A 27,841-nucleotide genomic window follows, 5' to 3' on the forward strand; every position below is an offset into this window, starting at 1 on the left:
TTATCAGGTGGATCACCTTGGCTGCAATGCACAGGAGCCACAGATTTACTCCCTTATATTACTGAATTAAGTCAGAACTAGTTCAGGTATAACTGTATCATGTATAAGACCAGAGTAGATCAGTTCTTTTTCATTGCTGTAACTCTCTGGTTACAAGCCAGAGAAGCCAAAACAGTTCATTTGCTGGACATATATGTTTCTGATAAGCATGTGTTAGTGCAGGTTACAAGGCAACTAAATCATCTGATCACTTGGATCCCCCTCTGAGAAAAATGAATGCTTAGGCACTGTATGGAAACGTCTGCTGTGAGATGAAAGAGATCTGCACACAGTGGGATCCCAGGCAAATGTCAGACACTTTTTTTCACTTGTGCTTGTCTGTCAGACTGGCTGCACTGGAGCAGGACAGTGACAGAGTGCATACAGCAGTGACCACCCTGCCCACATCTGCAGATGATAAATGCTGGTAAAGCATTGCTAGAGAAGAACAGTATGTAAGGAAATTGTGCAGTGAAGTGGCACAACTGCAGCTACTGCCTTTGTCTCTACCACAGTCTTCCCACAGCTGGCATAAACCCAAAGCACAGCAAAACTGCTTTGTCCCACTCCAAATCACTGCGATCATGTCCTTGAGGCCGATGGGTATGACCAGGGCAGCCCAGAGTGCAGAGCCTACTGCAGAAACAGGGTCTGTGTTCAAATGCTAAAGACAGCAATGATGAAGGAACTGAAGGGGAAGGGGTAAAAGGACAGCAGGAGACAACACTGGCACACTCATTAGCCTTCTCAGCTGTGGTAAAGTGTGGGTTATCACTGTGCTTTGCTCAGCCACAGGTAGATCCACTGTCAGCTAGCTCCAAACTCCACAGAACATCCACACAACATCCACACACACATACCATTTTTGGTTTTGAAATGTTTGAGCAATTCGTTGGAACTACTGGGATTGAAAAATTAGGGGTTTTACAAAAGCACATGTGAATCAAAGGAGTGGGAAGCACTATCAGAAAATGGGAATAAAGAAATAAGCCTGAGGAAAAGCATCAAGCCTGAGGAAAAGCATCATTTAGACTCAACAACTAGGGTACTCTAAATAAATCCTGGAACTCTGCAGCTGGAAACAAAATACAATCAAGACAGGGACAACAAAAGTTTTCAAAATGAGAAAACAAGGTTAGAAGAACTTAGAGGCACACTAAGACTTGTTTCTGCCTTAGTCATATCCTGTAACACAAAAGCACAGTAGAAAACCATAAACCATAATGCATTAAAACCCAAAAAGACTGTAATATAAAAATCTCAATAATAAGACAAAAGAAAACTACTCCTATCCTTTAAAAATATTGTGCTCTCTACTTGAGGCATAGTGACTATTTAGCAGTAATTAAGTGTTCAGGAAGAGAGGTAAGGGGTGGTTCAGAGTGAAGAACAGCACTTCATGCAAGCTGCTCTGCAGAAGGAATTGCAGGTGCTACACAAACCTAAAAAGCAACTATTGAAGCTGAAAAATGACCCACCAAGAAGGGCTAAACCCACTTTTCTCCTTAAACTACCACTGAGTTTTTATCTGACCCTTCAATTTTACATACTACAGGATTAGATTAAAGGATGCCATGGTGAAACAAATACTCTTAGCCAGATTGTGTGACAGATCTAAATTTGGGGACTTTCAGTAAAAATTTAACTTTTTATAGCTTAGGAAATATCGAACACTTAAAATTCATTACTTTCTCACAAGACCACTGATCAACACCATCCAAAATAAAAGATTGGATTGAACTTCAGATTTGTCAGCTTTTGTTGTCTAAGCAGCTGACGGAGACCTCTCAGCTCCTAAGTTACACTAACAGCACCACAATTTGTCTGAGAGAAAATGTTGGAAGATGCAGACTGCTCTTCACAGCTGAAAGCCACTCTCACATTTCAGTTCCTTACTTCTCCCACAGTGACGGCTGTCTCATCTAACTCTTTGAAGCTTAGACAGGAAATACTTCTTTCATTGTGAAAATAACAATAATTAAACTTAACTTTATCATGTCAGCTAGCAACCTGCTGGCCTATAGCTGTGTGGCTTAATCAAGTCTGATAGCTGCCAAGTAACCTTATTCCAGCAGCTGGAGGGGGCAAATTCTCTGCAGTAGGTGTAATTTTGTGCATTCTTCTTACTGTCACAATACAAATCTTCTACTCAAGTTGAAACTATAAAAGCTCAGCAACTGAAAACCAAACAAAGAAGCTAAGAATCCCATTGCTTGCCCTCAAACCCCACCCTGTACAGTCAGCCAAAGAAGTGCACATTTAGCTTGCTAAAGGGAAAGAAATAATCATACTGCACAGAGTAACAAGCTTTGGTAGGAAGTTTGGCACAGTGAATGCAGAGAGGATTATTTTCCCTTCATAGGAAAGTTGCATGACCAGAGGAATGCTTTGGCCGAGAAGAAACTCTGCAACACAGAGTGGGGAGGAAAGGGGATGGGGAGGGAATTTAACTGTGGCAATAGTCAATAGCTGTGATCTGGAATCTAAATTTAGATCAACAGAAGGCTCATGATAAGTCACAAGTATGAACTTTAAAACATGCTTATCCCTCTACTGATCTTTGGTTCATGTTCTTCATCAATCGCTGTGGTTCTCTGAATCTACCTGCTCATCATTCTCCATTCCCTGAAGCATCTGGATGAGCATCTTGAATTGCAATAAGGGCATAAAAAAAAACCCCAAAACAAAAAAAAAAAAACAATGAAGAAAAAGTCTAAGTATGAAGAGGTTAGGTCAGAACATCCGAAAGTATATCCAAAACTGTTTTTGCTAACAAGCAGAACTCCTGACACTGAATTTATTTGCAAAGAAAAGGCAGTTCTATCTCCAAAGTACATGAGGTGAGCTATCAAAACCACCCTGTCTGACAATAGACTTGCACAGATAAAAATCTCTCTTAGTATCTGAATATTTATTAACTACTTATTTTGGGGATTCATTAAAAGACACTGGAAACCATACTTCTTTCAAAAACCATTTAGGACACAAAGCAAACCACTTATTTGACTGAAGCTGCATACATTAAAAAGTCTAGGTATTTGTGCTTTGAACTCTACTGACTTTTGTAATCGCGTTAGCAACATCAGCCCTGTTATCAACTAGCCAGCAGTGTACAGGAATGAAAGACAAGGCAGAGTGTTTCTTATTTTTACAATTACAATAAATATGAGGACCTGATGCATTCATAAAATACAATGTGTGCCCCAGCTATGTTTTGAACACCTGCCTATAACATATCAATAACCATATACCCTTTGAAAAATAAAGCCAGGCTGCATAAAGAAGTGGTTCTGAAGAGATAGGCATGTGCAAACAAAAAGCTTCATCAGAAGCATCTTGTAAACGTCAATATGCTTGTAGAAGAACACAGAAAACAGGTCTTGTATTCTACTTAAAGTATGAGATCTTTACTTTAGACAGCAATAATCTTTAATAATCAGCTACAGTATTGGTTAATTCCTGACAAAATGAAAAAGAACTGGAATGTCAGGATGACTGGTGACATGAGCACTGAGTCAGCTAAACAAAGTACCTTCATTACCTGCTTGCAACAATTACACAAGACAAATACAATTTTTTCTTGTACGTTTACTTTAGGGAACCTCACATTAAAAACATTAAAAAACCCAAAATGTATAACCAGAGTTTGTCTTGGGAGATACCCATCAAAGGTGTTCAAAAGAACATCCTACATGCAACATCTTGGAAGCATGGATTCACAACCATAAATGCCAGTTTCTATGCAGTGAAAAGGCTGTTTCATACTTTTTGGTGAGATCTAGTCCAGATGGACCAGGATGGAAAATGACAGACAAAACACTCCAAGTGGGAAACACTTAACAGCAGATTTTCATCATTCTGAGTTTGGATATTAACAAATGATAATGTATGACCTAAGTAATCATGCAGTGCAGGACACAGCAGTGAGCATCCTCTAAAAGCAGATTGCCAGAAGTCTCCCACACAGCATTCCCTTCCCTCAGCACCGCATGTGCCGATATCTAACGTGTTATTTGCTAATAAACAGGGTTCTAGCCTTAGGATAATAGGAATACATAATATATATAATAATTTATAATTAAATTACTTTTATCCCTTGGTCATTTCAAGAAAGCAGACAAAGTTCATAGTATATTCATATGGGTAACTTAGCCCCTTATTGTAACAAAATCTCATGTGATCCAGTCAAGCTTTGTGTCTCTCACTAGATTCATCAAGATGCTTTAAAGGCAGTAAAAATGAAGGAGATTTTCCCCATCTGCACCACTGGCAAAGTTCCAGGTTTACATCAAGAAATGAGGAAAGAAACAGATTCTGAGAAAGCTTGAGGAATTTCACTCTTCTCCCAAACATTTTAACTAGCTCATCACGTCAAATGAAAACCATTTTGGTTTTAATGTGGCAGGGGGAAAAAAAGACTTTTTCCTTAAAAAATAAGTCCACTGTTTACCCTGGGTTTTATTAAAATGAGACAAATGAGACCTCAGATGGAGCAAATAAGATCCATTATATATCAAAATGGAAAAGTGCCTAATCTAGCTCTGGATCTATGTGCAGACTTCATCTGCTGTCTACTGAACGGGATAAACAATTAAATTGAAAAGCAAATAATTATTACGAGACAGTCCAGCAACAGTGGAAAGTATAATTGCAGTGAACTTCAGCCAGTGTATTACTGTTTGACATTTTAGAGTTAAGAACTAGTTCAAATTTCCTGAACTAGCAAATGCAAACAACTCAAGCACATGATCAATGTCTACAAAAGGAAGCAGTTTTTAAATCTACTGCATCTAAACATCTCAAATATCTGGATTATTTATGTATTTATTTTCACCATTAATGTACAACATCATACCAAGTATGGCAACTTAAGTCAGTATTACAATGAATTGTTTTTAGATGGCTTGGAATTTTAGTTTTTCCAGGGGGGAAAAAAAAAAAAAAAAGAAAGCTGGAAGTAGTACCCAGTTACAGCTTGCCCTTTCTAACAAATTGTGACGTGAAAACACATAAAATGTTCTTTGACTAGGTGTGATTTTTGCCACTGCGCTCTGGTGAGACCTCACCTGGAGTACTGTGCCCAGCTTTGGGGCCTGCAAGAGAAGAGACATGGGCCTCACAGAGGGAGTCCAGAAGAGGGGCCACAAAGATGATCAGAGGGCTGGAGCACCTCTGCTATGAAGACAGGCTGAGAGAATTGGGGCTGTTCAGCCTGGAGAAGAGAAGGCCGCAGGGGCCTTGTAGTTACATTTCAATAACTGAAAGGGACCTAAAGGGAGGCTGGGGGAGGACTGCTTAGAAAGGCTTCTAGTGATAGGACAAGAGGTAATGGTTTTGAACTGGTGCAGGGTGGATTTAGGCTGGACCTCAGGAAGAAGTTCTGCACAATGAGAATGGTAAAACACTGGAACAGGTTGCCCAGGGATGTGGTTGAGCCCATCCCTAGAGATATTCAAGGTCAGACTCGACATTGCCCTGGGCAGCCTGATCTAGTCGGAGGTGCAAGAGGGTTGGACAAGATGACCTTTGAGGGTTCCTCCAATCCAATGCAATCTGTGAATCTGTGTGAGTCTATGTCTGTTTTAATATGAAAGGTATCTCATGCCTGACAGACATTCATATTACCGATCTCCCTATCTCCACCAACCAATCAAATCTGAATCCTCTGCTCAGTCCAATCATCACAACATTAACACTGCACAAAGCCAGAGGAAACGACCTCCCTATCAGCTGTATTTTTCTATACAAAAGGGAATGGCATTTAAAGCCTCTGACCCATGCTATGCCCACATGACTGTGAATTAGCTGAACTCTACACACAGAATTTATGCCCCGCCCTACTGTATTTTAGGTCACTGGTCAAAGCCTGAGCACAAGGAGATGCAGGAGATATGGACTATGGCAGTTCACCAGGAGATGATCCCACCCATTCAGCAGAAGAATGAAGCTTTGCATGCACTGACATTAAACCAAAGCACTGAGACCTCATGCACTTACCATTCGTGTAAGGGTTGACGGTCTTTTTATTTGTCATTACACGTGCCGTTGCATTATTTACCTAAGCACATAGAACACTGGATTAGAAAGGGTTACAGGGAGGGACCACGTTACTAGTAAAACGCATGCATTAATACTGCTATTAGTCATGTAAAAATAAAATGCAATTTAATTTATAGAAGGCAACAGGTGCATAACAAAATCATACTATTTATAATTACATTTACTTTCATAACCATTTTAACTTACAAATCATTTCAATAAAGCAACATCATATCATTTAAACTTTAATAAAAAGACATTAAAAGCAAATTAAAAGGTACTGCATAATTTAAGACTTAAGAGCATGCTTGTATTCCATGATAACACTGATACAATAAATACTCAAAACAGAAAAAAAAAAAAAAAAGATTATATGAAGGAACATGCAGTGGAGTAGAAGGGAAAGAGACAAGGTACAAGGAAACAAAGAAAATGTCAAAAAAAAGGGACAAACGATTTTTAGCAGTGTGCAACATAACCCTTCAGAAGAGAAGTACCATTGGAAAAGCAACATCTAGCATTCAACACTTGGAACAAGAGCCTTTTTCATTGCAAGAATTAACAAAATCATTCAAGCTTTAAAATCACAGCTAACAAAAGGATAAAAAGAGGGTGCATTATTTAACACAATATGGAGTTAACAATCTGAGTAAGATGTGCACGAAGTCATATCCTCAATCCAATCAGTGCCTCCCAGGCTTGCTTAAAACGTACACTCAATTACAGGCGTACCAATATAGAAAAAAATGTAGCATCAAGAAAACTTAATACAACAAGTCAAAAAAATTCACGTGGTATATCAGCGCTAAATACGTGAAACGGCAGATGGACTTCTCCACTTACCATTCAGCACCATCGCCAGCATGGGTATGTATACAGTTACCATGGTTACTGAGAGTTTGGTGAGGGCCCTAAGCGCTACCGTCGAAGGGGGAAAATGAAAAGGCAAAATATGCAACATCTTACTCAAAAGACGACAGCATTTTCAATTGGTATTTTTTTTTTATTCTAACAAATACGACTGAGGCAGTATTGAAGGGGATCCAGTGGCACTAAAATGCATCTTTGTTGGGTTTGGAATAGATACAAAGGGCTCAGGCTATCCAGCCAAAGCAGCCTGATGGTATCGTTAAAAACTGAACGTTAAACTCGGTCATTCTACTCTGGCTTTGTTTTTTGGTTTGCTTTTGTACATCCTTTGGATGTTTCTTTCCCAATTTGAAGTTTTTCAAAGCCACTGTGGATCCTGCATCAACCCTGCAGAAAAAAAAAAAAAAAACAAAAAAAGAAAGAAAGAAAAAAAGAAAAACAAAAAGAAACAAAAAAAAAGAAAGAAAGGAAAAAAGAAAGAAAGAAAGAAAAAAACCAAACCAAAACCAACCTTTTGTTTGTTTTTGTTTTGTCTGTCACACTTTTTTTTTGTTGTTGTTCTCAATTGTAATTGTTTTGGGTTTTTACATTTTTTTTTTGTTGTTGTTGGCTGGTTTTTGGAATCTACTGCACCCATTGATTTACAAAACATCCAAAATAATAACTTCAAGATAGTAAAGCTTTCTTTTTTGTTTTGTTTTGTTTGTTGTTTTTTTCTCTTCAATTCTCTCATCCACTTCTCAGCAATAATGATAATAATAATAATAATAATAATAATTCCAAAAGAAATCATAATAAAAAACCCAAGTAAGGCCAGATTCTCTCTCTTTATATATAAGTATATATATATAAACAATGGGAAGGGGGAAGGGGAGCACACAGAAGACACCAATGATGCATCTGAAACAACAAATGAGAGTGAAGCAGACATTTATAAAAAAGATGAAAAGGAAAATATTTTGAACATGCACCTCGATTTTACGGCCCTCTACCACGGTGCCGTGTAATTTCTCCCTCGCCCTGTCCGCATCAGCACTATTTTCGAAAGTTACGAAACCAAATCCCTGCATGCAGGAGGGAGAAGGGGGGAAAACAACATGCACATTATTATTTCAGTCAATGACCACTTGTTTGCTTATGTTCTCTCGCTTTAATTTAATATTGTCTTGTCCTCGCTTCATTTCTGTAACATGCAAATTAGAGAAATTATAATTGTATCGAGATGTGCAATAAATAAGCGACAAATGTGAACAAATTTCTTCTGTCAGCAGTTAGATAATACCCTCTGAGAAATCCAAAGAATGATACCAAAAATACCTTTCTCTATGTCACTACAGAGGAAAATAAATCTAACGATAAGAAAATGAAATTAAAAAGAAACTACAGTGTCTCCACATAGAAAAAAATGAACTAATGAGAAAAGAAAATGAACCACATTTTAATGACATGCAGATATCTCAACGAAAGAAAAAACATGTGCACAAAATTCAACACTGAATGTCAATATACTCTAAAACATTGCCTACTTAATCATGCTGTTGTGATCATAAGAAACATTGTTCCCATGCAACACTAGGGTAACTTAAACTTCTGTCAAATTATACAGCCTTTACTTATTTTTTTATAAAAAGGAAAAAAAGAAAAGAAAAGAAAAAAAGAAAAAGAAAGAAAAAGAAAACCACCAACAAAACAAAAGCACTTTTGGAACAAAGTATAAACTTTCTTGTATTAACAGATCAAATAAAATCACATGATGTGAATAGAAAAAGAAACTCTGATAAAGGAATAAAAATGCAAATGTTCAAATAAGTTCAACTGGTTCATTTACTGTTTCTCTATAGTACTTTCCACATACAGAGCATGCAGCTGGTAGAACTCCAAAATCCCATCTTACTGGGACAGGAGAATACTGAACAAATACGAAATTCTGCTTTGCTTTTTAATATTAGGCTAAACAAACATTCCCAATTCCACTGAAATTCTTTTTCTTGTGCTAAGTTACATTAAACACCGTTACAACGGTAAATACTTTTGAAAGAATCAGATATGGAGAACCATTTGAGAGCCATACACCAACCCCTTGAAGTCATTCTTTTATCAGTTCTACAATGCCTTTGCATGCTTTCTCAGTCATCCCAGTATGGAGCCTTCTACATTCTACATTTTGTGTTTCCTAACATAAAACATGTGCAAGTCATACATGGCTGCTTTATACTGAGGCATTGCTGCACCTAGCTCCAGTGCTACTCCACCTTTTTTCTTTCCTGTAACTTCAGCTTGAGTTACAAGTTGAAGCTTTTCCCTGTGTTGCTCCTCAGCCATCCACCATGTCTCCTCATTCTCCATTCCATTCCCTAAGTTTTGTGGGCCATAGTCACACACCTACTCCCTGTTTTTTCACTCCTTATGTATACTGTGACTGGTTAAACAAAAACCCCAAACCCCAAACAAACAAACAAAAAAAACCAACAACAAAAAGGAAAAATACATGTATGCATTTACTGACACATTTTACATAAAAAGGAGATCAAGCACAAAACAAAGGTAAAAGAAACACCAAGCACTGAAAAAAAACAATGGATATGAACTACAAAACTAATTAAATGGCAATCCATGAAAAAAACGTAAGGAACTAAGTTATTTCACCAACTTGGAAGAACACATTTATTTGTGCCAGTTTGGAACACAAAAGTGACATTTATATACAACAGCAGTTTATATTCCATTCTCTGCAAAGTAGCTTAAACACATTGTCTCTTGCTCTATTTTTTCTTTTTTAAAGCCACTCTAAAGGCTGAGCTCAGAAGTGCTCCATCAGCAGTTCCACTTCTGGCTGAAGCCATTCTGAAAACACCTGATTCCACACATTTTCTCCACTCTACTCTCCAGAATTTTAGCACAAAGCCACGACCTCTCTTGTCACAAGACACTGAGGATGTAACTCTCTTTTGCCCAAAGCATCAGGAGTGTTGAAAGTAAATCCCCCTCCTTGGTACTAATCCCTTTTTTTAGATGCCTGCATAGGCTTTTCTTTTACCTAAATCCATCCTCAACTTAAAACTTTTCTTTCTTCTTTAACTGCTTCTTCCCATCTTGTCAAAGCTCCATAAAATAAAGGTCAGCATTTAAGCTGTCATTAAGAAAATTTCACAGCAGAAACATCACTGACAGCATCAATCCAACCACCCTGGCTCCATGAAGGAGCGTAAATTCCCCCAGTTCTATTGCTCTCCCCTCTCCTCCTTGCTGAACAACTGCCCCTGCTCAAAACTGCAAACATTTGGAGCTAGTTTGGATTGGTCTTCTTGGCTCACAACATTACCAGTTAATTATTTTTTTAGTTAGTTGGGTTTTTTTTTAAACAACTAAAGGCAAAGATAAAAACATAATTATATTTAAAACTGAGAAAAAGATATAAAGTGGAGGCAGAAGCCAAGATAAGGCAGGAACTTCAAAGATTCTGAAAAGAATATTCAGTGTAATTTTTTTCATTTCTTGTATTGTACATATTCTCATAATTAAATGTGTTTAAATTAAGCTCTTAATATTTATGCAAACCTTTAATTTTATCTAGCTGACACAGGAACTCAACCACCGAACACAGACCCACTCACCATCCAGGCAACTAGCTACACAAACACATTATCAATAACTTCCCATCCAGCTCACTCAACAGCTACTTTACATTAGCGTGCTCTCCATTTTATTAACCAGTAGTGCACATTTCTGCATTTTATTTTTAAAGTCTGTCAGATGATTTAATAACAGCCAAGTAAGTAGGTGAAAAGTCTCTGATTTAATTTGGCAGGTGCTTTGGAGCACTTCTTATTTGATGAAACATACGGCAATGTAAGATAGACTAGATACATATACATGCATTTATGAAAGTATGTATGCAATATACAGCTGTAGAGAGCATTAATTTACAGCTGCAACAAAATGGCACTTGTTGATCCTGTATCTTGGCAGCCTTGCAGTTGTGCCTGAGTCAAAAGCCATTTGCAGCTCTGTGGAGAGCTCTGATGATGAACAAGCAGAGTAGCATTAGAATACGCACAGTAATGGAAGCTGTACTTCAAATTGCCCTTCCAAGAGGAGTGGCAAAGGCATAGAAAGGTATATTAGCAGCAAATTTTAATATTACTTCAATCAATAGCTTCAGGAATTGGCAAAGCTAAGCCTCATTTAAGACAGGTCATAAGAAAGATCCCCATCAAAGCAATACTGAAATTTATCCAATTCTTAGAAAGAGTTCCAGAAGTCATCAGTGTTGCCATACAATTCTAGCAATGTTATCTTAATTATTATGATGCCCCCAAACAAGCAGAAATCTGTAGTATGAAGCTTTTCGTTTTGGTGTGTTTTTTTTTTAATGCAGATCCTCCCTTCTACAAACTTAATTTATTCTTCATGGTGGTACTGCACCATTATGTTTTTTGCATATGCAATTTCATTTTTCTTAACTATTATGGTATGAAAAAGAGCTTACTTCTGTTGGGTTTGCAAGAGTCTTTTTCAACATTAATATTGGAATAAAAAGAAATAAACAAAACCAGAAACAAACAATATAAATAACCTAGCAGTTCTTTTATGCCAAACTACAGCTAGAAGCAAATTTGAATTTTGATCCTGCAAATTTTTTTTTACCTGTACTCAGTTTGAGACCACTTAGTAGTCCTTTCAGTTTCAGTGGGATTTTATGAAAACATAGATAAGCACTGCCAGGAATGGGACTTTAATCTGGTGCATCTTAAATCCTACAGAATGGACATGAAATGATCAGATTAAAAAAAAAAAAAGAAGGAGAAAAAAAAGAAAAAGAAAAGAAAATATAAAGAAAAAAAATCCTCTTATTCCTGATCTTCTTTAATTCCTAATCAATTCATCTTATTCCTAATACCACTTTTAACTTTTGTTTTCATTGAGAGAATCTCACTGTACCTCTGCAAATCAAAACACTACACAGCTTCATCTGAAACAGCTCTAAATAAGGTGAGAAGTAACATACAGAAGCAAAGAGATGCACTACAAAATTGTTTTAAGTATCTCCAGCAGCTAACTCAGAGGCAGTGTGGATGCACCAACCCAGCACTGCATAGTGTTTAATATTATTAGTGTTTTGTAGGAGAAGGGTTGGTTTTGGATAGATTTAGAAGAGTATAGGGATGGTTTGCCTTTGCTCAAATTATAGAAAGCTATGTTTTGTCTTTGAGAACAATGTAAACACCTTGTAATGGAAGGAGAGAAACTAGGAAGAATTTGGTTGGATGTGTTAAAATATTGCTTTGTTATTTTGACCTATTGTATGCCTTAATTACACATATGCCAGTATGACCAATTGAGATGTGACACGTGTGCCTTCTGATAGACTATCTAACTTTGCTCTATAATGTAATAAACATCTTTGCCTGCTTACATCTTGTCCTGAAAGCATTGCACAAGGCAAATAGAACATCAATATAAAATCTATATTATTACACTATTTTATATTATTAACATTGAAAAAGAATAGGTCTTAGAGTGTCTAAACCCAAGTGTCTAATTGAAGGTGGGACATTAAAAGAGGAAAACTTCTTCCTTGTGAAATCCTTTGTAGGGGCTGGTTTCTAGCACAAGGCACTGGAGGTTTTCACTACTGCAAGACCACTATTAAAAAAACCTCAGTTCAGGAATACCTCCCTCACCCCATCCCCAAATTCAGTTAAAAAGCCTTCTGCTGAGGCAGTCTGAGCCTGATGTGACAGTTAAAAGCCCTACATGTGTACAATGTCATGGCTCAACAAAGGTATAAACCACCATCATCTCCACTCAGCTCTACTTCATTTTCCACAGCACCAGGCAAAGGTGGAATGTCTTCGGAAATTTACAGCACTACCCAGTGGGAGCAGTTTCTAGACAGGCAACGTTTTCTGCAAACACTATTGAACAACCATAATTTAATGATAATAAATTTCAACTACAGTAGGAGATTCTAAGCGACTAAGCTCCATAAATTTTGGTTGTTTACTGAAAAAGTGGTAAACATTCCAATATGGTTAGGGCAAGCAGACAAGAGCACTAATTAATAAATGTCAGAATAATTTTGGAATATAAACCAGAAAACTTCAACTACTATATATACATAAAGTGATGGCTTTAAGTTTAGAATATGCACACAAACACCCTAAGGGAATGTAAATATATCTGATCTAGGAGACACTGATGATGTATCTGATTCTTAAATGACAGATTGTAGTACAAGAGGAAAATAACTCTATGGCTAATAATAAATCATATATGAGAGTTACAGGAAGACTGAAACAGCGGTGGATAAATATTCTAGTATGACATGGCAGGAGAAGGAAAAAGCTACTACTATGTGTATGACAAACATAAACCTTCATAATGCAGCTGATGTCACAGGTGAGCATACTGATGCTGCTAGTGCAGTCACAGCCATTTTATCTTGCTTTATTTCTTAAATATTGAAGTATGCATTTAAGGCAAAGTAATTGAAAAATATTCAGCATTTGCAATACAATAACTTTTCATCAGGAAATGTTAAAACAGATTGCTTTCAAAGGGTTGGTGTACTGAAGCTTTAAGTGCAGGAAAACATCTGCACTCAGATAATCTGGAAACAATCACATATTTTCTCAGCTAATTCCTAATGAGGACAGTTATTAAGTATCATCTTTCATTTCAATAGGGGAAAAAAAAACACACCTCTCCTAATACAAACCTGCCTACAAATATCTGTAATGTAAGTATGGAATCATCTTAACGAAAAATAAACAAGATAATTAGCAGTGAAGACTAAAGACAGCAGAAATCAACATTTCCATTAAAAAGATGACAGTTTGGTGTAGTTAAAATTACCCCCCTTAAAAAATATAAAGTAGTCCACTGATTTTTCAAGCTGCTTAGGAAACTAAATGACATCTCAGAAGATGTTTTCTCTATTATGGACTTTCAGACATAACTTTTTACAGCAGTGCAGTTGTTTTCATTTACTCATATAAACATTTTAACCACATTTTGAAATTCCATGAATGAATTAAACTGCTTACCTTTGAGCCTCGCTCATTAAAAATAATTTCAACGTCTAAGATTTTACCAAATTGCTGCAAAGAAATAGAAAATTAACATCAAAATTAGGTAAGTTCAATGCTTCTTTTACATACAGTACATATGTGTTGTTTGGGTGTTTTTTTTTTCCTCCCAGAAAATGGTGCACCACATCAGAATGTTAAAAAAACAAAAAGGCAAAGATAGTCAGGCACCAAAAAAGACAATGCTGAAGAGAAGCCAGATTAATATCACAACTAAATGACACATATCATTGCACTTGTGCCTTCACACCTAGTAGGGTGCTGGCATCACAGGTCTAACATACATAATACTGGATTACTTTGCTTGGAGTGTAAGAAAGACGGTTAACTAAACAGGATTAACAGCTGTGGGAACACTGCTGCCATCTCTCCTCATCCTTCCCTCTGAAGAACCTTTGTTTCCGAAGACTTTTGGTACCTGCTTTCCAGGACATGAAAATGAATTTGGTTACCTCTGCTTTACAGGAGTAGGATTGTACCAACTGGGAGTTTTGTTGCTGGCTTCAAGGAGCAAGCATTTCTCACTAAAAAGGGATAAGCATCACTCCCCTAAGTAATTCTTGTCTTACTAGAGTGTAATTTGGAAAACTGGAATGGATATTTACTTGTTCAGAACTTTTCCCTGCTCACAATTACATGTTAATTATAATATTAGAAGTAGCTCCTATTACTACTGACATTACAACAGCACTCACCATCATTAGACATGATTCAGACATGTAAAACTTGATCATAGTTGCTATCCCAAAGCAAAGGGCTCTGTTGGACTGAAGTCAGTAATTGTTTGACTCCGGTTTTGTTCAGTTAGAGCACTCTCTGATGTGACACTTTCATTTCACATGTCATTAACATGCAGTATGGATCAGTGTTAAGACTGACAAGTGATACAATGTATTAAACAAAAAGGTAAAAATCAGAGGCAGCAAAATAAATAGTAACCAAAACATTACAAAGTCCCTCTCTGAGATGAGCCCACACTTCATTTTGGTAAGATATAAGAATTCCAGGCCAGAGAGGATAGTGTTCCTTTCTCCAGCTTTTTAAAGTGTTTCAATTTGGTTATGAAAAATCAGCCACCATTTGTTATCCCTTGGCTCATTTTATGTTCTGGCATTCACTAATTAATGTTTTAACTGCAACTTTAGTCTATAAGCAGACATTGACATAGTGTTTGACCAATCCTCATCTGCTGTATTTATAGTCATCTGCTGTGTGTGTAATGTGGTCATGGTGCAGCATTACCACACCTCATATCAGATATTTCAAACCACACTTGCAGAAATTTTCTCTCAATTCAGAAGCTAAAATTTTACTGTCACCAAGACATTTTAAGGCTGCAAAACTCCAGCCATTCTCCAGTGATAGTGTTTTGAGACCTAAGATTTAGAAATAATGAAAAAAAAAGAAAACCCCACAGCTTTTATTCACTTCAAAATGACTCCAATCCCTTTAAAAAAATAAAATCTTTCATTTAATGTACTTTCAAATAAAATCCAGCTATATTAAGTGGTTTGTTTAATTTAAATAAATTTGCATCTTTTTCTCCAGAGGGTTAATTATTCTGCCTTCTGCTATTTCACTGATGAGCTGTAGTAGCATTTAGAGGGAAGGTTACTTGTAGTAAGTCAGATATGGCAAAGCAGTCACTCTCATTTCCCAATGCCATACTATGTTTATTTTTCCAGGGACTTTCCTTCACTTCATAGAAATAATTACTGAGAAACACAATGCCTTAACTTACATACCAAAACATTAGAGGAGCTTAAAAATCTGATCTAAATGTGAAAGATGGGAAGAAGTAGGGTGCCATGAAGTGCTTGATGGTGCACTGTATAACAAAGTATAATGCAGAAGTGAATTAAGCTTTAATGTGTCAGAAACAGGAAAGCAAAAGTAACATAAATATCTAACAGTACTAACTTGAAAAAGGAAAAACTAGGTTCTAAGAGCTGATCAAGGACTATGTCTAGATTTTATTTAGTGACATTTCATTCTAAGAGTTCTTGGAGCAGGGAGAAGAAACCCTGTCTAACTTCTAGTTATGAGGCCAAAATTGATGGCACATATGAGACATGTGGAACACAGCCAAGGCACTTAAAGATAGCTAATAGCCTGGGAAGAGTAAAAAAAAAAATGAAAGACTTTACACAAAAATAGTGGCAACAACTTTAGAAGATACAGGCATACAAGACCTGTGGGGATGGGTGAGAACTCATACTCCTGGACTTCCTGCAAGTCTTCTATAAACTTGAGTCCCTTGTTCAAGAGGTCAAACCCTACTTTATATCACACCTTCCCAAATCAATACAGACACAGTGTACAGTAGGAATATAGATTCATTCAATAGTTTAAACCAATGGAGATAGCCTTTTATTGAATGCCATACACACAGTGCACCCATCTCTATCACATACAGAAGAATCAGTAGCATTTCTTTTCCCAGTTGTGACTGCCAAATCAGATGTTTGGTTGCAAACGAATCAATCAGCCTTTACTGAAAATAGTTAAACAGCCTACACCAGAGATACTGCGCTCACTGTTGCCTATTATATAAAATAGCTATGGCAATGCAAATATGAAAAAGCAGAAACAAATGATGAGTACTTACACCAAACATTTGTCTAAGATCTGGATCCCGGAATCTGAATGGTATATTTGAGACGTGAAGCCTTTTTGGCTGTGATTTGTTTTCTGTGTTTTCAGAAGATTGTGTCTGTTGCTGGCCATCGGTCTGTGCTGCATCATCTGTCTGCTAAAAGGGTAAAGCAAAATAAAGTAAAGTACACTAAGTATGTCTGCCATTTTTGAAACAAACTGAGGGTGGGCTTAAATTCTTTAAAAAAAAAAGAGGAGTTAACTCTGCTTAAAGGTATTGAAGAATATCAGAAATCGAGATACATGGAAATAAAATCCATTTCTGTGCCATCCAAACAGTGTAGGTTTTCAGGGATATCTTTAATATGGATTTGGAATAAACTGGAAAACAGGAAGGAGGTTATTATTTATTGATTCTTTTTGCTAATTTTCAAAAACTAATAAATATATCTCCTTACAATACAAGACTGCTGAAATCCCTTTAACCTCCTCAGTGGCTGCCAAAAGAAGAAACCGAGTCTCCACATCCAAACAGCCTACTTGCAGATGCAAGCCATAAACTATCATATAAGATTAATACTTTCATTCAGGGGCCACTGAGACTTCTACACAGAAGGCAGGTTGTACATCACATCCTAGATGCCCCTTAGTAAGCAGTGCTGGTTGGCACTAGAGTGTCATTATGTCTAGAAAAATGGTCACCATTATGGAAAAGGCCTTGAGTGGTGAAAGGGTATAGAACTATAAGCAGTGGTGAAGGTTGTCTGACCCAGGGACAAAGTTGTACAGATTTTCTTTCTCATCAACATAAAGTCATGGCATAGTTCTTCTTACAGAGGTAGTGTTCCCTAATTTAAAACCAGTAGTTTATAATTGAAGGACATTTCTGTGTATTACAATTTCACAAACAATTTGAGAGATTGAAAATGTATTTCCCTTCATTTCAAGATTAAATCTAACCAAAACTAGTCTATCTGTATACTATAGAAATTTCTCATCTGTGTTCTTTAATTCTATCATACAGTATCTAATCATTTAATCAATCATTTCACATACAGCACACATTCACCAGAAAATGATTTTGGGTAGGTACATAAACCAGTGTGGCTATTTTCTCTAGCACTGGTAGAAGAGAATTGGAAGAAAAGAAGAGGAAAAAAAAAAATAGTTGAATGAAACCACAGAGATCATCTTACAGCTGTTCTTCTATTTTCTTTGTCCTTCCTCTTCTTTCCAACCATATTCATCTTCCAAGTATTCATTTTTGTCTTGTGTTCTAAAGCTTTCTTTTTTTTTTCATTAACAACAAACCAACAAAACATACACACACACAAAATAAAAAAGAAGAAATTTCCCATTTCTTGCAAGTATCGAATTTCTTTTTAAGAGACAACACTTTAAGCAAAAAAGGAATAATTAAATAAAATAAACCTTACCATACGGTTTTAGTACCAATAAGCCTGTTGAAGAAGCAAAAGAACTTAAACAGAATGAATCACTTATAGCAGCAAAAACTACATATACATTTAATTCCAGCAAACTAAACTGAACATCACCTTCCCCAGTAAATGGAGATGGTCAAAAATTGAGAGCACAAACATCTACGTTTTCCTTTACTGCCTATACTTCTGTGCTAAGAACTCTTTACAATGAAAGTTCCTCGGCATTTCTGCAGAAGCATCCATTCCTCAGCGGTGCCTACATCTCATGTGACACCCTGATACTCATGCACAAACTTCTCTGCGCCTTGGAAGGGTTCTCAAGTGATGCAAACAAGGATCTGGGAACAGCTCAAGTGTAAATCTGAAACTGAATCAGTGTCACCACATCTCTTTATCTTCTGCTCCCTGAACTCATAGGCAGAGTCCCAGAAACTAAATAGCTCATCTTCAAAATTTCTATTGATTTAAATACTAAACATAGCTGCTAAGAGACAAAACCATGTTCCACATTATTCTCCTGATATCTAAAACCAACTCAAAAAATCCAAAGTTGTGATTTTAGGCAACTATTCCATCCCTAGGCTCTGCAGAGATTGCTCTCTACCTTCAGGGCTTGAAATGAGAGAAATATAAAGGAAATTTGGTGTATGAGTGCAGGTGGGGGGATAAGTAACTGGAAACTCTTGAAATATAAAACTCCAGAAGAATTTAAGGTCAATTAGAGTAATCTGAAGAGAATTAAAGAATTCCGAAGGTGCTGTTTAGCTTTAGGAACAAAGGGTGCCCCAGGAAGAAATTATATAATAAGCATACTGTATAAATGCAAATTGGAAAAAGTAATTTCTGTTCATTGTGTTAATATAAATGATGAAAAACAAGGACTACGAAGACTCAACTGTGCACTATTGGCATACCAAAACGTTAGAAGCAACTTATGTACCAAGAAGCTGAACAGATATATTGCCAACAAAACCCCAGCAAGGCTTCTGAAGACACTAAACTGAACTAGGGGTGAAGCAGGTAAATGCAAGTACTGTGATTTTCTGGGTATTCCTCTTTGATTTTACCACTTTCATTCATAGAAGCCTGAAATTTACAGTTTCAGCAAAGAAAGGTTCAGAGTTTGGGCATCAAGAATTGAAATCCTGACCTTCACGGCTGTCAAAGATCCATACCTGCAAATGCCCTTAAAGAAGTTTGTGGCATAAATTAACAGAGCTAAACCATTTAAAATGCATTATAAGGCTCATCAAAGTAATAGACTCTTTATAAAGCATATTACCACCTAGAAATCTGCAGGTGTGCCTAGGAGACCTGAAGAACAACAACTGCAAATTGAAATTGGAATGTGAAGCTTACACGAACATTTCCAAGTAACACCATGGAGGTAAACCAGAAACAGGACAAGCTGGATTTTGCAAAATCTCAGAAAGGTAAGTTTCAAAGCCCTGTGGACTCAAAGAGCTAGAATGCAATTTAGCTTACACATAAATACTACATTTCAAGAGAATATTTTCATTCCTAGAGGATTTAAAGACAGTTGTTCGATATTTCTCTAGAAATTAATTGAAATTAGTATATGGCATTAACCTTGCTACATCCCTGAAGTCCTGTGCACAAAATGTACAAGTCCTGATCTGTTATAGGTTCAGCCTCTTTCAATATCCTCTCTCCTGACTCAGTCAAGCAAATTATTACAATTTATGCTAAATAAATAAATTAATTAAAAAATAAAACCCCTAAGCATTACCATTACACAGAAAACACACAGAACAGAATATAGTCTCTGCAGTTTTTCACACAACCTAACTTTCTGAGTACAAAGCTGCATTAGATTTACCTTCACACATCCAAAAGCCATCAATTTAAACTTTGTGAAGATATCATTATTCATAAGCCAACCAGTCAACACATTTCACCCCTGAAACTATCTTCTGTCTAGTGCTCCTTGTTTTTCCTATAGAAGACAGCAGTGCAAATTCACGTACAACTTGTAATCCATAACAATCTTTTTTTTGTGGAACTGCTCTTTAACCAGTGATTTTTTTTTTATGCTGTATTTATGCAGTTTCTTTAGGCCAGGTGAACACCTCACATTTGATGTTTTTGAACAGCATTTTCACTTTTTTCCACACCATACCCAAAATTTATCAAGAGCATTTAGAATTCTACTCCTGTCCTACAATGTGCTCACAGACCTTCCCAGCTTGGTATTGTTGCAGATTTGGTAAGTATACACTATTCCATCATTCAGATCATTAATGAAAATGCTGAAAAACACTGAGTCACCACAAATCTCTGCTGACCTCCTTCTCATAAATCTTCTCATTTTGATGGTGAGCTGCTTAAACAAAGTTCCCAGTTTTCCACCCAGCCTATTGACGATTATTTCCCAGCTTGAATAGACTCATGGCTTCTGTGAAAGTGTCAAAGCCTTATGAAAAGTGAAACACAACATCCAAGGCTTTTCCTTTGTCCACAATCCACTGCAGATGTAAAAGACTGCATCCTGTTGACAAATCTGTGCTTATGGCTATTCCTCTTATAACAGCAGGTTTTTAAAAAGCAGTGTGCCTTTTACTTAGAATCATGGAATAGAAACATAGAATGCACTGGGTTGAAAGTCTCCTCTAGAAGACATCTAGGCCATCATCCTCAATAGATCAAGTTGCTCAGAGCCCGATCAATTCCGACCTTGAATGTCTCCAGGGATGGGGACTCCACCACCTCCCTGGGCAACCTGTTCCACTGTTCCACCACCCTCGCAGTAAAGAACTTCTTCCTAATGTCCAATCTAAATCTACCCTGCTTTGGGGTAAACCAAGATGTAAAGCTACAAATAAACTGGGAGCTGAAAGCAGTGGTAATACAGTCCCTCAGTGCTACAAGAGATCAATAGCAACTGCAGGTTCTCAGAACCCTCAGAATGACTACAGCTTGGCTTTTCTCCCACACATGTCAGTCAGCACTCTATCAGGTTAGTGTGTAGCTGTGAGGTGTAAGGTGTCATTTGCCATCTTCACCAAAAGGTCATTTGTACTGGATTGCTGCATGACTCTTTCTGGTTCCACTGAGAAGGTACTTCTAATTTTAAAAATCTAATAAACAGTTACAGATTTCTAGCAGATAATTAATGATAACGCCCAGAGGGAATCACAGGATGAAAACTTTGGCGTCCTTAGGCATCTTTTCAACAGACACTGCTGCAAAATCTTCCCCACGTAAAAAACATTTGTTACAGATATTTATTAATACACAATTGCAAATTTTCAGCAACATTTTATGTCATGAATGTTAAAATAAGTTGCTGAAACTTGAATCCTTTAATGACTGCTGATTGCATTTGCAGGCACTTCATACAGAATTGAGATGCTCAATTTTCCATAATAATTTCTAGCTCAATCGATATATATTTGAGCTAAACCAGTTTAATCTTGGTGAAATTGAATTTAGCTATGGACAATATTCAGAGAAACTCCTGCAAGGAATGCCTACATCTACCCAGAAATATGTCCTCATGTGTCAATTTTAATTTATCATTTCAGGGAACAAATACTATTCTTTATCTTAAGATCCTCTATCATGTTATTATTACCCTTTTATAGTTCTCTTAATAGTTCACTTTTCTCTTAACCTTTGTTCAGCCTTGTTCAACAGGTACGTATCTCCATTTTACTAAAAATACTGGTTTGCCTTGTTATCATCTCATAAATATTGAGAAGCTACTTAACACAAAAAAAGGAGAATGTAGATCTATCCCCTCAGAGAAACAAACATCATGAAACTGACTTACTGAGTTAACCAATTGAAATGAAATGGACACGCTCTTAATGGAATACCTCTGCTCTGAGGATAGGCTGAGGGAGCCTAGAGAAGAAAAGAAGGAGAAGACTCCTTAGGGACCTTAGAGTTGCCTTCCAATACCTGAAAGGATCCTACAGGAAAGCTGGAGAGGGACTTTTCATAAGGGTGGTTAGAAACAAGACAAGAGGGAATGGTTTTAGGCGGAGGCACAGCAGGCTTACACTGGATTTTAGGAAGAAGTTCTTCAGTACAACGGTGGTAAGACCCTGGAATAGGCTGCCCAGAGAGGCTGTGGATGCCTCCTCCCTGGGGGTGTTCAATGCCAGGCTGAAGGAGGCTTGAGCAGCCAAGTCTAGTTGAGAGGTATCCCTGCCCATGGCTGGGAGGTTGGAGGAGATGATCACTAAGGTCCCTTCCAACCTGAGCCATTCTATGACTCTATGACTAATATTGCCCAGGTACAGCATCACATTAATATTTATTACTGAAATTAGCATCAGAGGTCTAAATGATAACAGGAAAGATTTTAAGAAAACAAGTAGTAAAATCAGATGCCTTTGGATACAATGTTTTGTTACAATATATGAAATAAATTTCAAAATATACTCCAAGGGAAAAAAAAAAAAGGAAAAAAGAAAAAAAGAGAGAGAAAAGCCTTCACTAATCTGCATTCAGAAAACATATTTTACAGAAATCTGTCTCAACTAATTTGCTCTTTCATCAGTATATTCCCCACCTAGGTGACACATACCCCTTGCCATTTCTGCTCAAATCACAGGCTGCTTTCTGGTTCCTATTCCACCACATATTATCAGTTATAAAACATTAAAGACTCTTACTACATGACAGCACTGAAAACTATTATGCAAGAGATAAATACAGAAAAAGAAGACCAAATTCTCACATACACAGAAATAAATTGAGATTAATTCCATTTAGTGAGCTACTGAAGGTTTAGGTGGTTGAACAAATCAAAATTGAAACCATTCTTACAGGTAAACAAAATTAAATGACAGAATGAGTGTACAGAAAGTGTATTCTCAGACACCAGCATAGGGGAAGCCAGAGAAGCCACCCTTGTAAAGACAGTGTTTCAGAAAATAAATTTGTATTTCACGTAAGATACTTTCAGTATAAATATATTGTGTACTTCTCAACCCAATTCACCACCAGGGTAGTTACAAATTAAACTATTGATTTGTAATGAAATGAATGAACCTCTGTTCTTTGGAAGACTGAATTCAAGTTCTCAAAAGTCTTCACACCAAAGTTAGGTTCTTAAAATGCAATGAAAACCATGAGATATTTCCTTTAGCCAGCCCAGTTTTTTTGCAGCTGCCACCACTAGCAGTTCTTCCATTTTCAATGACAGAAGGTTAGATGCAATGAAGACTGAGGAGTGTGTTATGCTGCAAGTTTTTGCCTTAGTAGCCCTTGCCAAGAGCCTATCCAGTCCTTTAGGAGCTGCTTCTCCTTTTTGGCAAGTGAACTACCAAGAGTCCTAGGTCATGCCATCTCACAGCCAAAGAACACATATCCAGTGTGCTGTCTCAGGATCATTCTGCACAATTGATTTCTGATATTGGGGGGAAAAAAACACAGCCTAAGCCAATAATCTCTAATTTACCAAAAAGCTGTAATTTAACAGAAAAGAAACATTTTCTAAAACATTTTAGCAAATACTTTTTCCTCATTCCACTCCATATATTTTCCCCAATAATTAAAAAAACCCCAAAACCACAGATGAAGAAAATTGGTAACCAAGATATTTTTTCTGGATAAAATAGAATCTAAAATTTCCTAATTTTGTGGGGGAGAGACTATTAATAAAGACATGTAGCACTATGACAAGGGATGATGGCTTTAAACTAGAGCAGGGTAGATTTAGATTCATTAGGAAAAAGTTTATTACTATGAGGGTGGTGGAACTCTGGAACAGGTTGCCCAGGGAGGTGGAGGCCCTGTCCCTGGAGACATTCATAGTCAGGCTTGATGGGGCTCTGAGCAACCTGATCTAGTTGGGGATGTCCCAGAATACTGCAGGGGGTTTGGACAAGATGATCTCTAGAGGTCCCTTCCAATCTAGTGCATTCCATGATTCTAGTTGGGAGAATGTATCATCTCCCTCCACCTTTTTTCGAGGCTTTCCTAATCCAAATTCACGATATATTACACCCTGAAATACATTCTTCAGGGAAAAATAAAAAAAAACAAACCTGTATGCTTGAAAACCTTCATCCAGCTCTAATACAAACCCATTTCCCAGGTTACCCCTGAGTGGACACAAGAGTGTCATCTCCCATCCTTCCTCAGCACTTGTGGCAAAGTCATAGCATGCAATAACAGAGAATGTTCAGTGAACCTGAAATAAGAGAGGGCTGTGTGTACACCCTTTGGGCACAAAACACAATTCCATTCTCCTTCCCTACAAATACACATTTTCTGTATCTCTTTCTGTCTGTAACCAAAGCTGTCCCTGTGATTTTCTTACACTGGAAGGGTGAGTGTTACATTTCCCCTCCACTCTTTTTAATTGACTAACCCCTTTCATTTCCTACAAAACAATAGTGGTGTAGACAAAATCTTTCCCCTTCAAACTCCGCTTCAATGTAATTAAATACTGCCACTACTGAAAGAACAATGTTCTCAGTCTCAGATTTTAAAGAGTAAATGGAACATAAAAAGTAGGAAATGCCTAAAATGGAACCAAAACTATTATCTCTTCCTGGATAAACTGAAAGACGTTGTACTAGAATAACGTGAAAAACCTTTGTCAAGTCTTGGCTGCTCTATCATCTGCACACAACATAAATCAGTTGCATATTTTTTTCATCCCACACCAAGTCTAATGGAAGAGCAGCCTAATTCTAGTAAAAGTAACCTGTAAAATATAGATGGGAAGAAAAGAAAGAGAAGAAAAGCAATTGATTATTTTTAAGAACACATTTAGAGGCATATTTAGATGCTAAGCTCTTCAGAATTTAGCATTTTTTACAATGCTCATTAAACTTGAAAAAAATGCTCAAAACAGCACCTGTTTTTGTCCTGCTGCACCAATCAAGTTATTTCTCAGAGAGAAAGAGCTTGTGAATGTCTTCTAGGCATTATTTGATTAAGTCGACAATATTATGTGAGCAATGGTTGAGTACCCACTGTGCTGTACTTTTGACCAAATTGATTTGTGTAATGAACACTTGCTCTGTCTCTTCTCTAGCCTGAATAGGGCTCTTGATTTAACCAGTGGTGCTGCAAGCCAAGTGAATTTACAGCCCCCACAGTCATTCTCTCTCAATCTGGAGAGAACAGCAGCAGCAGTACATGAGCAAGCATAATTCAATACATTGTGCTATAAGCGCAGAAAATAATATCAGAGAGCTCTGCAATATACCTGTTTGATTTGATTTGTAAACCTGATAAAAAAGCAATCGAGAAAAGTTCAGCAGAAAAAATATATATGTGTGTCCTGAGCAAAAATATAACCATACTGAAAGTGTACAAAGAACTGAAAAAATCATGCATAGTAAATCAACTTCATGCTTTCCTTAGATAATATTGCACATTTTCCACTTAAAAAGGATCTAGATTCTGAAAAGTTACCTTTCCATTTAAAAGTGAGCAGAGACTCATTCAGAAATGAGCTGGGTCTTTCTGAAAAAAAAAAAAAAAGCTGTTTCCCAAATACCCTACAGTGTATTGAGAAATGCATGGGCTTGTTTCTTTCCTGTCTTCTTAAGTAGATTAATTAATCATACTGAGCTTGATAAATTTATATTCTGAAAAGCCCCAGCCCTGCAATGTGCTTCTCAGAAGCATAATGACATAGAGGAAAAAGAGTTCCCTAAGCAGATACATCTGTTTGTACTTTAATGTTTACACAAAGGTGTACATGTGCGGGAAAAAATTCTATCACCATGTGTTTTTACCGCTGTGATAAATGTTCCCAGACATATCTGTGACTATTCTTATCAGCTGTATCTCTGTTATCCCTCTCCCGTGAATACAGGTTAATAGTAAAGTCTCACTTTCAGGCTTTTATAAGGTAAGGTTATTTTCCCTTCAGATTAGTTCCAAATATTCCAAGTACCTCGTACTGCAAAGCATACAGCTCATGCCACATCAATTTACCCCCTTCAGAATCCATTTCTGAAGCCAACGTGCACTGCTCTTTGTTCTGCTCTTGTGCAAAGTGCACATAGATATAGAATTTGCCATTATGCACAAAGAAATGTAATAATATAATCATGACTGCATCTGATAATGCTGCTAAATGCCCTGAGTAACTGAGTAATTCATACTGTATGAATGCTTGGTGTCAGAGACACTGAGACTTATGCCCTGCAGGGAGAACCCTGACTTGTTTTCAGAGGTAATATTCCCTTTCAATTGAGCTGAGTCAGAATTTCACCCCAATATTATACTCACTTGAGAAAATAATTTCCCTATTCCTATTAATTTCACTCAATTCCCCAGATAAAAAAAAAGCTATAACATTCCTCTTTTCATATCTTTTACAAAAATACTTTACTATCCAGAGCACCAAATGAAAAGAACCCAAAGCATTTACTTTGTCACCATACTCTATGACAGTTCTGATAAGAAACATGCAGAGCAGCCAAGTCCTTGTTCTTCTTGGCCATCTTGTCCTGTCTGTAAAGCACTGAGCTATCACACTGGCTACTGTTGAGTCTACTTGTCCATAAGAAGACACCTCCCCTCCGTTTCACTACTGGCAGAAGTATGTTAGATGTTCAGCTGTGCCTATTAATAAACTACATCCTTTGAAGCTGAGTTAAAGTGTGAGACACAAACACTGAGCTTGCAAGCTGCACAGCATTTTGGTAGCCCGAGTGATGAAGCTGGCCAGAGCAGCAAGCCTGGCTGTTTCATATGGGCAGAACAGATTCCTAACATCGTGCTTCACAGGAAAGCAATTGCTTCACATAGAGTGGCATTTAGAAAGGCAGAAAAATATGGCTGCTCTTGTGCATTAGCTCATGCAATGTTATAATCATCCAATGAAAATCTTTCTTTTAAAAAAGTTTCATACCAGACAAGGAAGTTCACTTTTCCCTTCTCCCACACACAGGGGACCAGAATAGCCCCTGCACAATTCCAGTTCCAGATGTCCCATGCCATGTTCAGTGTAAGGGTATGTGCTCCGAGCGGTAATGAATTCTGACAGCAAAGCCTTACTGAGCCAGTGAGAAGGATGACCAACTACCCAACTACTCGACAGCCTGCCCAGTCACCAACAGCCACCACGGGGTCACAAGTGTTACCATGGCTCCAGCGAGCTGTCAGGGACCCTTGGTGTAGGAGTCATGTCACAGAATAGTCAGCTGTGGAAATACCCTCTGAATGAGGACAAGAATTGTGTCCTCCCTTGACTCCCCCAACAGCACTGTGCTCTGAGGGAATCCTACCTGACAAGAGCACCACAAGAAGCATCTGCCTCCTGCTGACATCCATCAGAAGCAGGATGTGGGCAGTCTGCCAATATTGACCAAAAGGCAAGGTATCTGGAGGCAGGGTGTCAGTGCACCTCTTTTTCACTAAGAAGAGACAACCACCTCCCCACTGGAATATTTATGTTAGAGGAAGACAAGGCAAGGTGGTTGACTCTGTCTGGGACATTTGTTTTTGATCTACTGCAACACACAAATATACCCCAGTGGAATTTCTTAATCCAATTTACAGACAAATGAAAAAGAACCTAAATAATTTTGTGATTGGCTTCAGCAGTTTCTATGGTTCCTGCTATTGAACATGCTTTGGGGCTTCAGCATACTGGGTATCATTACAGGTTGAAGACTTTAAAGCAGTACTGATTATTTATTTCATTTCTAGATGGATGCATTCTGGATGCTGATACCACAGGCTACGAGAAAGCACTGCTATTATTGTGATAGCTTATGCATAGAAAGCTAGCAGCCTAAATAAGAGATCATTAATTTTGAGGAC

At 37.4% G+C, this 27,841-nt stretch overlaps 1 protein-coding gene across 44 annotated transcripts in view; it reads right to left on the minus strand.

The window, feature by feature from the left end:
* The window catches only part of RBFOX1 (RNA binding fox-1 homolog 1), an 840,672-nt gene that overhangs the window by 83,907 nt on the left and 728,924 nt on the right, over positions 1 to 27,841 (minus strand). For 37 of the 44 annotated variants that reach the window (XM_054180641.1, XM_054180671.1, XM_054180655.1 and 34 more), the window contains 4 exons: positions 16,648 to 16,791; positions 13,998 to 14,051; positions 7,920 to 8,012; positions 6,037 to 6,097 (listed from right to left, as the gene is read on the minus strand). In XM_054180641.1, coding sequence (XP_054036616.1) covers positions 6,037 to 6,097; positions 7,920 to 8,012; positions 13,998 to 14,051; positions 16,648 to 16,791 — 352 coding nt within the window. The remainder of the gene's footprint in view (positions 1 to 6,036; positions 6,098 to 7,919; positions 8,013 to 13,997; positions 14,052 to 16,647; positions 16,792 to 27,841) is intronic. The other 7 variants (XM_054180669.1, XM_054180686.1, XM_054180664.1 and 4 more) reach the window with 1 other exon arrangement.

Source organism: Dryobates pubescens, chromosome 4, assembly GCF_014839835.1.
Source record: "Dryobates pubescens isolate bDryPub1 chromosome 4, bDryPub1.pri, whole genome shotgun sequence".
NCBI lineage: Eukaryota > Metazoa > Chordata > Aves > Piciformes > Picidae > Dryobates > Dryobates pubescens.